Below are 13455 nucleotides of genomic sequence, written 5' to 3' on the forward strand. Positions count from 1 at the left end.
CACTAGGAACATTTTTGGAGTTTTCCTGAAAATGTTCTTGAAGGTCAAGTGAAATCAGCTACTTTTTTTTTTTTAAATTAGTTTTTGACTTTTTCAAAAACAGACTTGAAATGAACATATTGTTTCTGCACATGCATTCATTTTACTTATGAACCTACACCACTAGGAATCTCTGAAGTTATGTTTATTTACTGATTGCAAACTCTGTAACAGTCAGCCCCATTACAAGCACTGAACTCCAGTGTTTCTTTTTAGTGGCTATACAGCCATCACGAAATGGGTTATTTCATGCTGATAGAAGGCCCAAATCCCCTAAGATTAAACATTTTCTACATTTACAACAATTAATTAAGGGGAATAAAATGAATATTTTTATTGACAAATTAAAACAACTCTTAGCAATTGCTAAATTAAATAAAAACATTAATTTCCTTTATTAATTTTATATGAAATACAGAAGTACTATATTTAAAAAACTTGGACTGACTGTTTCAAATTTGGGGCTACATGAAATTATGAACTGAAAATAACTCTCCTTAGTACAACTCATTTCTAATAAGAAAAGCATACCACCACACTGCCTTCGCTTTCCTGAGAATTCCAGGTGCTCAACACCTATGAAAATCAAGCAGGTTTTATTGAGGAGCTTAAATTTGGACTTAGCAACCTAATTTTAGTCACTGAAGTTGGAATTTAATTTAATGTGACACTATATTCCTGTACAGGCCAAGCTTGGCCTCATGTTCTTTAAATAAAACACCTTCAATTTTACTTGAAAGGATGATACCTAAATGAAAGTAGAAGGTTATTTTGTCTCCATTGGTTCTGTAGCTAGAACAATTTGCATGACCGTTTATCCCATTCATACTAATTCATGCCAAAATATGTGGCATATTTGTAACATGTATCAAGAACAGATTAGTAATACAAAGTACTGGACAGAGACCAAAAGCTGCCAACTTACTCTCCTTAAAATACAATCTTAGAGGCATTTGGTGAACTTTTAAGGCCACAGTATATTGTATAGCTGAAAGGACACTTACTAATACACTGAAATGCACAAAATACTACAGCAGTACATTTTGTACCTTTTTTGAAATTTACTAGTGCATTGCCATAAACAAACTTTTTTGTAACAATCTAAGTATGGTTGTGATTTAGCTAGGAACAAAACCTAAGCACCATCTGTATGCGCCACAAGGTGTGCTCAAGAGGTATTCATGAAAACCTTTGAAAATAATCTTTTTTTTTGGCAGCATTTATGAGAATACATGAGGAACTCATACAGAAAAAAGAACAATGTGCACTGGATGGCTCCACTGTTCTTCTATTTTTGACAGACCATGACTGCTTTGAGAAACCTGCCAGAGAAGGGAACAAGCATCTTTGGTCACAGGCTTGCCAAGCTGTTCAAGTGGACTTTAAAGTTGCTGGGGGAAAAGAATCTCTGTTCACCCCACTCCTCCCAGTTTGATGCCAGTGTCAGCAATAGATGCCCAGAGCTTGGAGAAAGGTCATGGGTCAGCAGGAGAGCACCTGCAGAGCAGCACAAGGAAATTCCAGCCACTCCAGCCAGTAAGGCATCTTCATCAGGGGTCCAACTTTAAATGCCTCTACGCAAATGTACGTAGCATGGGGAATAAACAAGAGGAGTTAAGAAATGTCTGCATACCTGCAAAGTTGTGACCTCACTGGCATTACAGAGATGTGGTGGGATGTCTCCCGTGACTGGAGTGTTGGAATGGAAGGATACAGGCTCTTCAGGAAGGACAGGCAGGGGAAACAAGGAGGAGGCGTTGCCCTCTATGTCAGTGTGCATGGAGCCCTGCCTAGGGATGGATGAGGAGCTGACAGAGCATGTATGGGTCAGAACTAAAGGGAGGGCAGGGACCAGGACAATATAGCTAGAGTCTATCACAAGACACCTGACCAGGAAGAATGAGCTGATGAGATCCTCTACAGACAGACAGATAGAATCAGCCTCACATTTACAAGCCTTGACCCTCATGGGGGCCTTCAACCAACCCAGTATCTGTAGAGGGACAAAGCAGTAGGATACAGGCAACCCAGGAGGTTTCAAGAGTGCATTGATGACAACTGCAAGTGACAGAGGAGCCCAGGAGGAGAGGTGCTATGCTAGACCTTGTTCTCGCTGACAATGAGGGGCTGGTAGGGAACGTGAAGCTCAAGGGCAACCTTAGCTGCTGTGACCATGAAATGGTGAAGTTTAAGATCTTGAGGGCAGCAGGGAGGGTTCTCAGTAAGCTCACTACCCTGGACTTGAGAGCAGACTTTGGCTTCTTCAAGGATCTCCTTGGTAGAGTACCATGGGACAAACTCCTAAGTGGAAGAGGGGCCCAAGAGAGATGGTTAACATTGAAGGATCACCTCCTCCGAGCTGCAGAGCGATGCATCCCAACAAAGAGGAAGTGAGACAAAAATGCTAAGAGGCCTGCATGGTTGAACAAGGAGTTCCTGTGTAAACTCAAACACAAAAAGGAAGCCCAAAGGTAGCCTGGGAGGAATACAGAGAAATTGTCTGAGCAACCAGGGATCAGGTTAGGAAAGATAATGCCATTTTAGAATTAAATTTGGCCAGGGACATCAAGAGCAGCAAGAAATGCTTCTAGAAGCACGTCAGTGATAAAAGGAAGACGAGGGAAACTGTGGGCCCTCTCCAGAAGGAAACATGAAACCTGGTTATCCAGGATATGGAGAAGGCTGAGGTACTCAATTCTTTTTGCCTCAGTCTTTGCCAGCAAGAGCTCTAACCACATAGCCCAAGCCACAGAAGGCAAAGGCAGGGACTGGGAGAATCAAGGGCCACCCACCATAGGAGATTAGGTTTGAGACCATCTTAGGAACCAGAAGGTGCACAAGGTCATGGACATGATGGGATGAGTCTGTGGGTCCTGAGGGAACTGGCAGATATAAGGAAGAAATTCTCTACTCAGAGCATGCTGAGGCACTGGAACGTGTTGTACAGAGAAGCTGTGGATGCCCCATCCCTGGAACTGTTCAAGGCCACGTTGGATGGGGCTTTAGGCAGCCTGGTCTATGGGCAGGTGTCCCTGCCCATGGCAGGGGTGTTGGAATTAGCTGCTCTTTAAGGTCCCTTCCAAACCAAATCATTCTATGATAATCAAAATAAATGTAATAGTGATCTTAACATGACATAAAGAACTCGCACTGAACCCCCAAAGCTGCTTTTTCATGAGTAGCATCTGTAGGACCAAATACTATAAAGAACGAAAAGGTACGATTTGAAGTTTTAACAGCATTTAGTCAAGGATTGTACTATTTCACTTTGAACAAAAGAAAGAAGTTTATAGAATTACCAACCTTGAATTGTCCTCTTGAAGAAAGCCTTGCAGGCCTCACAGGAAGCCACTCCATAGTGGTACCCTGATGCAATGTCACCACACACCAAACACAGTCTTTTGGGCATCGAGTTCAGCATATATTCACACTTGGTCTGTGAATCTTCAGCAATGGTACTGGAGCAGTCATCATACCGTTTCCTGACTGGCCCGTTGCCCCCAAGCCCTGTGGCCGAAGGGTAGAGGGGAGGTGAGTCTAGCCCGTTCTGATGTCCATTCATGGTGGAACTGTAGCTCCCGCTGGCGTCTGAGGAGCCACCGGGGCTGTGGTGGTTGATGCTGTCCGTCAGAGAGGCAGGGCTCGACGGCTCCGTCTTGATGTACGACGAACAGTTAGAATCAATGTGTCGATCTTTGCTTGACATTCTGCAGAGAAGCCTGTAGTGGGGAGAGAGAGAAAGAAGAATCTGTGTATTAAAGACAATGCTCTTTCCGGCTGCTCTGGAAGGGTTAGGGACTGCACATCATTCATTCATTAGTCAATACCTCTTGTTCTACATGAAGGTAATCAGCATAAGGGCATGACAGAGCTTTGTCAAAGCTACAGACAGGCAGTAAACAAAAACTTTAAAGAGACCAAACCCGTCTGTTGTCCCCTCTACCTGCCCTCTAGTCTATGTGTCAACTTCAAATCAGATCTAAATTCTGAACTTGTCATCCATGAGTCACAAACTTCAAATATACTATTAGATTATCACACTATTACATTTCTTCCTTTTTCCATTAGTGCCTTCCCCCCCCGACCCCCCATAAATTCTATCATTATCAGGAACAAGTATTTCCAGGTTTGATCACATAAATGTTCTCGGCTGTATTTAATATTTGTCAGCACACTTCAATAAAACACGTATCCATCATCTATTCAACTGGTATTGTAGAGCAAGTCTTCCACAAGCTTTTCTTTGTCTTTATGAATATTGCTTTATTATATATATATATAGCTATTTAGTAACCGAGCAGCACATCAACTGGGGACTCTAACAAATAATTAAGGCTGGACTCCATTTTCACAAAATCTAAGTGAAATGATTCATCAGCTCTGGCTGCAATTACTTTCTAGCCATTATCCTCAGACTAACCAGTAATAACTATGCCAGTATCCCATATATCTGCAGCTCTATAGGATCTGACATTTTACGCGTTCCATTCTTGGATTAAAAAAATGTATTAGAAGGAATTTTAGATATAACTTTTGTCTTTCAGAAGGTGAGATTCTGTCTTACTTCTCAGTTCTCACCTTTTCAGAATTATGTATCTGAAATAATAATAAAACATCTGATCTAGTGCTATCTAGAGGAAGAAAAAAACCTCCCTTGTCTATTCTGTCCCCAAGTTCAATGTTACTTATAAATGCATTTCAGGACAAATAAAGAACAAAAAAAATAATCAGAAAGCTGTGAAAATGATGCTATCTTTGTTTTCTACTGCTGTGATTATGAGACCACAGTTCCAAATGGCCTACCTAGCATTTTCCTGACAGTACCCTCTGAAGCTGGCAAAGTATTGAGATGCTGACAGTTATGAGCATCTCTCTAGAAATATTTTCAGCAGAAATGCAACTCCATAAGGCCACCACCTGGAGCTATAGATGAGTATTTTCAAAGCAAGAATGTGAGTCAAGACAATCTGACTTAAAGTAACTTTCTCAAGTCAGTTTTAAGATCTTGTCACTTATTCACCTTTTTAACATGTTAAATAATATATATACACAAACATTTATATAAAAGTATCTATCTAAAAATTTCTACTTCAAGCTCTGGAACCAAATTCACCAATGGAAAACAGACAGAAGTACAGAGAGTTGGCTTCTTTTCCAGTGAGGGTAACCAAGATCAAAGCCTGACCTTTCATTTCAAGTAACTGCTTAGGATAAGATCTACCCTAAAATCATTGCCCATTGGTCTAATTTAGGACCTTCCAACTGTTGCAAATTTTACTGTCAAATGTTGTTGAAAATAACTATGTGTAAATTTGGGAAATGGCCAGATTGGTGTACAGAAATCCTACCCTCCAAACTTAAAATCAGTACATATTTGAGAAGGTGGAAGGAACATGCTATCTGGTGTCAGCAAATAAACCAAGGAAACGGGAAGGTTAAAGCTGTGAAAATATCTTATTACACTGGACCACCTGCTTGTGTTGTCCTTTCCTCAAGAACTGGAGGGGGGGAAATCCCCTTGCCAGCCTGCAGTTGCGTGTGCCTTTTCTTCTGCATCTGCTGCCTTGTAGCCGTCACTGTTAATGAGTGCTGTAATTAATAGATAGCTCTCTCTTGTCTCTCTACTTGCACTCTGGGCTAAGCACTTTTCTCAAGTCAACATTTGAAAGAAAGCGGGTCGGCACTGACTTACAGCAGCTCTGCGAATTCCTTTTAATTTAGAGCACTTACACCACCACTCCACTTATTACCTTATAATTACTGGACCGCTCTCACATACATTATGATCTTAGACTAGAGTTAGAAGTTATTAGGGTACTAAAACATGGTGTCGCACTGTCTCTCTCCTCTTTTTTTGACACTGAATTTTATACAGCCATGACTAAAAATATCAATCAACTTTCACATTCCACCTACTTATTTTTTATATTATTTTTCTACACACTAACACTGAGATCCTTTTATTGAATAAACAGGTAGCTGGTTTTCTTTTTGTCTCCATTCTCTTTAAACTCCATAGATTAAGTCTCAAAATAAAGCAATAGGGGTCCATTACCTACCATCTATTGTACCCAGCTTGATGGCACACTTGTCTCTCTAAACCTCCCACTGCTGACTTTTTTTCAGTCTTTGAGATTTTATTTTATTTTTTTGAGATCATTATTTTTTTCAATAACGAGCTCTAACATCACCCTTCCCTTCCCAGAAAAATCATTTGCAATTAATTAGTTGTCGAAACTCATGTTGTTTTAGCCAGTGCTATAGCGGCCATCTCCCACTCCAAGCGGTCAGAACCAAAACACAACTGCAGTTCTGCATGCATGAAAACCTGATCAGCAGCATTGCTTAGGCTGAAGCCAGTTTGCTGATGCTTCTGAAGCTGCAGTTTCTAGTGCTAACCGAGATACAGCTGCTTTTGGTCATGGCTTAAACAGCACAAACCGGATTCGTACATACTGGCAAAGCACAAATTCAGTTAAAACATTAACCATTCCATGGAAAAAAGAAAACGGCCCCTGGTTCTGAGAACAGAAACTTTTCAACCTTCCCCCCACTCATAGAAGGGGAACCAGGGTGAGGGCTGTGTACAAGCTGTGGGTGGGCACCAGGCACCTACCGCTCCCGTTCCTTTGCCACTGTGCCACATCTGAAGGAAAGGAATTCAAGAGCCATCTTACGCGGATGGCAGGTGGGACCACCAGCAAATTATCATGCTGAACATTTGGAATAATGCCTAAGCTAGATCTCTGTAAAATCCCTCCCTCAGTTCCCTCCTAATTACTACTTAGCTCGTTCCACTGAAGAATTCCTAGACACCATTGCATTATAGTCTAAAACTACAGTTGGAGCTTAATTCTCTCTTCCTCTCTGTGTCTGAAATTCTACAGCTCTATTATTCAAGCCTGAAATATTCACAACTATCTATAAATTCAATTGTCAGCCGGTGGGTTTTATTCTAGACCTCACTTCAATCTAAAATTAGAGGCACTAAAATTCACATTAACTCTAAGAGGAATGTAGTGAATAAGACTTTATTTCAAAAGAACACCTTTTTGTCAGAAAGAGCTATTTTCAAAATGATGGCTTTATCTGCATTCAAAGAGAATAAGCCCAATTCCACATTGTGCTGTTAATGCAAAATTTTTAGGTCACATTGGATTAATAAAAATCTAAATTTAGTTAAGGTTTATGAATAGAAATAACATGTGTCATATAAAAACGTACAGTATTTATTTTAAAGCCTTGGTGGGGTTGTTTTTTTTTTTCTTTACTATATTTTAAGTCATATAAAAGGCACCACCATTTGTGGTGGGTTACTCTCACGTAAATTTGCTAACAACTTGGAGTTCTCGGGTAAACTTTCCTTTCAGTAACTACAGGGAAAGTAGCTAACTGGCTCTAGAAGCATTTCCATGCCCAAACACAGAAGAAACTACACAGGGTGCTGCAAGTTGCTAGTAATAGGTAATATATAGCACAACTCTTCATATCTGTAGTAAATTTACCTCACAACTTCTTCTTATGATTATGACCCCAAACCAGTCACTGCTGGCAGAAAGGTACAATGACAGAGTGCTTCAAAATACAACTGCTTTAAAATGGTCTTAAACAATACGGAATAAATTGTATGCTATGTGCTTACGAAAGGTTGAATATATTAAGAATTTATTAATGCAATCACATTCGTACTTCCATCTACCTGCCACATTGCTAATGATATTGACAGCGCTGACACTGGCTAAATCAGTATCAATATACAAATAGAGTGCAAAAATTAACCACATCTGATTACAGCATATGGCCTTAAAAAAGAAAGCCTTCCTATTCAAGCCGTGAGAAGGTTTTTATATTCAATTCACGCATACAATTGGTTCAGAAAATTATTTTTCCCTCATCTTCCTTGTTATCAATACCTAAAGGAGGTCAAAAAAACAAGCAGATACTTCATAATCTGTGAGCACATTTCATGTTTGCTTTTCAAGAATGAAAAGCTCTGCTTACAGCATCATTCACTATTGCAGAGCTGCGCTGGTGGCTTCAGTGAGAGTAGTAATTAGTCAGAATAATTAGAGTGAACACCTTTATTACAGACCAACACAAAAGCCCCCTTTTACCTGCACACAAAGTTTTCAATTCTTTTCCTGAAAAGAGAATTGCTCTATTTCCATAAATGCCAGAATAGGTTGTTATCAGTTGACGTTTTTAGTGACAGCTTCTACGTGGGAGCATCAGCAAGGCAGGTGTTATTATGCACACATAGCTGCTTTGTACATTAACAGTGCCATCCATCTGATTTTCCTCCAACACATTCCTCTAACTCACATGCATGTAGACCAAAAACGTCTTAACTTGTTATCCTCATCCTTTAGCTACGAGAACCAATGCATAAAAGAAAGTCTTGGACTAAATTACATGGGAAGCCTATAGCAGAATCGGGAATGGAACCCAGCTCTTTGCTTTGACCATGAAGACTACATTTCCTCTCAAATACAGCGCTTATTTTCGTATCATTTCACACGTCTGCACCAAAAATCAATAGAGAGCAGTGAGACACGTTCCAGTGATTCCCCATACCTGTGCCTCTAAATGTAAGAAGAAAGGATATTAGCATGGAAAGGAACGAAAGCATTGTTTCTTGCACTGATACCCATGACACCTCAAGACTTTCACCATGTCCTGTTGAAGACTGAGTAACAATCTCAGCTGAGCTGCTTTACATTGAGCATTTTTTTCTGCTTCAGCTAATTGTACTCTAGTAAAGTGGCAAAATGTGAATCACTTAGTAGGAAAATGGGCACCAGCTGCTATTGTCAGAGAATGGAGATGCAGAAGAAAAGGAAAGTGACTGAATGAAGTGTCATGTCAGAAATCAACGGTGCAACGTGTGATTTGAGAAAACATGACTACTTTACAGAGACAGGGTGTCATTATGGCATCACAGTAATACGATGCTTTGACAACTGCTGGGTCTAACATATCATCATTGCATTAAGGTGCACTGGCTTAGTTGGGGGAAGGAAAAGAAAGGATTTCTTCTTTTAATAAGAAATATTGCAAGGTCTGCTTGGTTAACCTAGTAGATGAGATCATTAATTGCAAAGTATTGCTAATCTTGTTCCGTGCATGCACAAACAAAACTGTCAGTACATATTTATCTTTGTTAATAAACACATATGTATAACCATGTAGTAGAGATTATTCTGTGCAAAACAGAACAGCTGTAGTTTTCTATATATTTTTAAAATTTCATTATTTTCTGTAATTTCTTCTTTTGCTCATGTTCTCTTGAAACCTCTACCACTTCAGCTTGGCAAGGGAAAGCAGAGCAAGCCTATGACTTTTTCCAGAGCAGCTGTCATAGCCACTAGCAGCCGGAACAGAAGAAGCAATGCTTGAAGCCATCACATTGCTACCAGCAGTGGCCTGAGTTAGCTGATGACTGGTGACAGAGGATCCGGCTTCCCCAACAGTTATACTGGTCTGCAGGCAACCCACTAAGCTCTGCTAAAGCACTTCCTACACACAAGGCAGCGGAAGGCTACACTGCTGCACATTCATTTATAGTGTAACAAATCAAGCCATTATGCGAGTCCTCGCATTTGTACCTAATCCGAGAGGCTGCACTTAGTTTGTTTTCTATGCCATTTTTCAAAAATCAAAATTTTCAAGTGACTGACTTTCAACACCTGCAGAACCTCTGAAATGAGGGGGAAATATTTTAGAACATTCCTCTACCCTGTATAAATATTCATTATTGCTTCCCTTTCTATTTCAAGTTGATTCCCTCTGCTTCCTGGTTGATAAACTTTGTTAACAAGAAGGAAATGATCCTGAGATACCCCAATGTGTTGCAAATTATCACTGTTGACAGCTTCTACATTTAAGGATTACATCTGATGCAACAATGCATACTAGTGTCATTTATCTTTAGCTCATTTCCTTGGACCTATTTCAACTGAGGGTGAGCATCTCTTGTTTATAGCTCTAAATACTGTAAGTGAGCAACTGGCAAATCAATAAAACTGTTAAATGCATAATAATACTGCGTAATTACTTACATGATGTTTTGCATAATTAACTGTCTGAGGTGTTCCTTGATATACTGGATACTCAGAGTATGGAATAACCTATAAGCCTATAAAACACATACTGTTTATATGAATAGAAATTATGTTTAAAACTCTCATTCTAATAATCCAAATCAGACCTTGGCACCACATGACAGAAAGCCTTCCCTCCCTGCCAAGTCTAAATCAATTCTTATGGCATTACTTCATAACTAACGTGATATTTCACTGATGATGACTATTACCCTGATTACTTGGAAGTAATGTAGTAATAGCACAAATACACTTAGATTAAACAAACTACTGCTATTTAATCAATATTATTGAGACAAACTAAGTGTTTTAATAAGTCTGTATAGATGCACTAATGCTGGTTTAATTAAATGTATCCTTGGACATGCGCAAGCTCTGCAGTACACAGATCCCATGGCTTGACAGACCGGAACATAACTCTTCTCAATTTAAAAGCTGAAGCACTTATAGCCAAGAAAATTTAAATCTCTTCATACTACAGAGAGATTGTTCTTTTCATCAGGTACTTTTTGGGGGAAAAAAAAGTAAACAGGGAAGAATTACTAAGGAATGACCTTCACCTTTGAGACAAAACACCAGACACAGTGAGGTGCCAGCCCTCAGTAATACACTTGTCCAGTGCATCCAATATATGGCACTGCAGCACTTCTAAACAACAACAGCAACAAAAATTACAACTAAAAAGCAAAACACAAAGCTGATGTGAAAAATCACAAATTTGACCTTTATGTTTGCACATGTGTAAGCAACAAATATCCTATTAGCTATATTACATACTACTAACAGACCACCACCGCAGAAGATTTCCTGAAGAGAAGACTTAAAAGACCTGCCTAATTCTACAGATATAATGTTTCAAGTAGACATAGATAGTTTCTTTATATGCTTTGATGAATCAGTTTTCAAACACATACACCCCAAAAAAAGATGAAAAAAATGCAAATACTCAATAGAAGGCCACACATGAAGTAGACAGCACTTTAAATGAAAATCATTCTGGAATACCTGAAAGTTTTACATAAAAGGAATGTATAATCTTGTATATTGTGTGTGTGTTTATATATACAAACATATCTATATTATGATTGTGATATTTTGTATATGTATTACGGCTCTATATATACACAACTTAAACCTCAGTAAATACTTCATATTCCTACTTGATTTTAGGTTTCTCTTCTCTCTCTCTCTTTTTTTTTTTTTTTTTTTTTTTTTTTTTTTTTTTTTTTTTTTTACAGTTTGAACAGGGCTGTTGTCTGTGGTTACAACTGTATCAATAGAATACAGGATTTCAGACTTACCTTCTCTTGTTTACTGGCTTCTAGCCTAATGCTCCATATTTTTGTTGCTACGAGTCAGCTCTTCAGAGTCTGGAGAGCTGTACAAACTCCACTAGCATGCCCAGTTTTAACAGAAAGACTGTGATGTGACTATGAGAATGACAGCCAAGCCTCAACATATGAAAATCAGTATATTGATCAGGAAGAGTAAGATTATATTACGCTTTATTTTCAAACTACAGACTAACACTTTTAATTCATATCACATCTTGGAAAAGAGCAAAAACTCTGGTTAAGAAGCCAGGTGTTTTTCAGTGATGGAACATCATTTTATTGAGGATATACTCCCGTGGTATCAGGTGGAGTCCACCTGATGTCTCCAGCCCCCAGAGGACATGGAGCAGTGTCACGGAGTCATCTGATTATTAATTGTGGGGATTCTTTTTTTTTATTAAGAGAAGTCAGCTGAAGTAGCAAAAGAAAATCAAATGCTACATTCAGCTACTTCCAAGGGAGAAAAATACAAAACTACAAAAATAAGCAAAGATTTATTCAAGAACATAACAGGCTTTCTAAAGAGGGATTATTTTGAAATGATTACAGCATCAAAAGCAGTTACTTGGACCAATCAGAAAGCCAGTAGTACAGATCAGAGACACATAGCTGTCATTCATCACTTCCCAAAAGGAAAAAAGATGACAAAAATGCCTTCAGACTCGAGACAGTCAAAGTTTGTATCATTAGATTTTTCACAATTTCTATCCGCAGTTTCCTTCCATCTCTAAATGGCAGTGCGTAGGTGTGCACACCACGCACCTGTCTCCCTACCAGTTCCCTCAGTGATCTTCCATGGATTTCTAACAGAAGAATTACAGTTTGCTAGCCAACCTCTGTTAAATTGGAGAAGAGATTAGCAAGAACATACCAGAAATAGTATCAGGGAGCGAGCGCCTTAGAAGCCTGAGGACTAAAAGTTCGGAAGCCCGCGATCCTTCTCCACCCCCAGCCCCTCTGCGGCCCAGCCATACGCCACCGGCCTCAAATCCCTCACACACAGGCGACCAAAAAGCTACTTGGTGAGGTGGAAAATGACGTTTTCCTGCAATCAGTGTTTAAGTGAATGTTTGTCCCAGTGTGTTACACCATGCTGTCAGCTAGCAGCAGGGAGTCGTTGAGTTGTTACTACATTTGATTTGACTGCCAGTAGGAAGCTTTATTTCTACCAACTGTTAGTTGCCAGCTCTAAGGATCTTCTCTTGCTTTGAGAGATTTTTTTATTTTTTTTAAATACAGTCTATTATTTCTCTCTTTCACTCTGAAGATTTAGTGTACAGCAGGAGAATCTCCCTATCACCATGCATCACAGCAGTCTCTTCCCTTATACTTTTTTGCATTCGTGGCAGCAAATAATTGTATTAAGGCAACTAGAACCTGGGCCTGACCTGCAGCAGAAAAGTGATTTTTACATATGGACAGCTGAAAGAGAGGTACAAAGATATTTGTGTAAGCAAACTGAAGCAGGGCAAATTTATCCTAACCCCACGTTTTCCAGAAAAGATCAGAGCCTGGAAGACCAGGTGTGGCAGGAGAACCAAGGTGGATCTTCCTTCCGAGGACAGCACACGCTTTCCAGACCTCTGCACACTCCCCAACAGAGTGTTTAGAAGCTTTTTGGTTTGCTCGTTTATTACTCACGTATATCCTGAAAGGTTTCTCCTCTGTCAGACAAGATCCTATAACTTTAAGAGTTGTTTACAATGCTCCCTCTTCCTACACAATAATGATGATTTTGATAATTAGGATCTAATTATAATGGATCTGACAACAACTTCCAACAATGAAAAGCATCTTTAGGAAAATGAAAGCATATGCGTGAATAGTGTAGGGAGGTGGGGGGGGAATACGCTCCTATGAGACAGGCTGAGAACTCAGGCTGAATGGAAAAGTAATTAACACTAAAGAGCTAAAACTGTAATTAAAGAAAATTTCATTAAAGGGAGGCAGGTGATTCCACTTTCCTAAATATGACAAGGTGC

At 39.4% G+C, this 13455-nt stretch overlaps 1 protein-coding gene across 12 annotated transcripts in view; it reads right to left on the reverse strand.

The window, feature by feature from the left end:
• The window catches only part of ESRRG (estrogen related receptor gamma), a 402038-nt gene that overhangs the window by 122321 nt on the left and 266262 nt on the right, over positions 1 to 13455 (reverse strand). For all 12 annotated transcript variants that reach the window (XM_082756554.1, XM_082756559.1, XM_082756557.1 and 9 more), the window contains one exon: positions 3343 to 3758. In XM_082756554.1, coding sequence (XP_082612680.1) covers positions 3343 to 3758 — 416 coding nt within the window. The remainder of the gene's footprint in view (positions 1 to 3342; positions 3759 to 13455) is intronic.

This window comes from Aythya marila (assembly GCF_965140915.1).
Source record: "Aythya marila genome assembly, chromosome: 3".
In the NCBI taxonomy this organism is placed as follows: Eukaryota; Metazoa; Chordata; class Aves; order Anseriformes; family Anatidae; genus Aythya; species Aythya marila.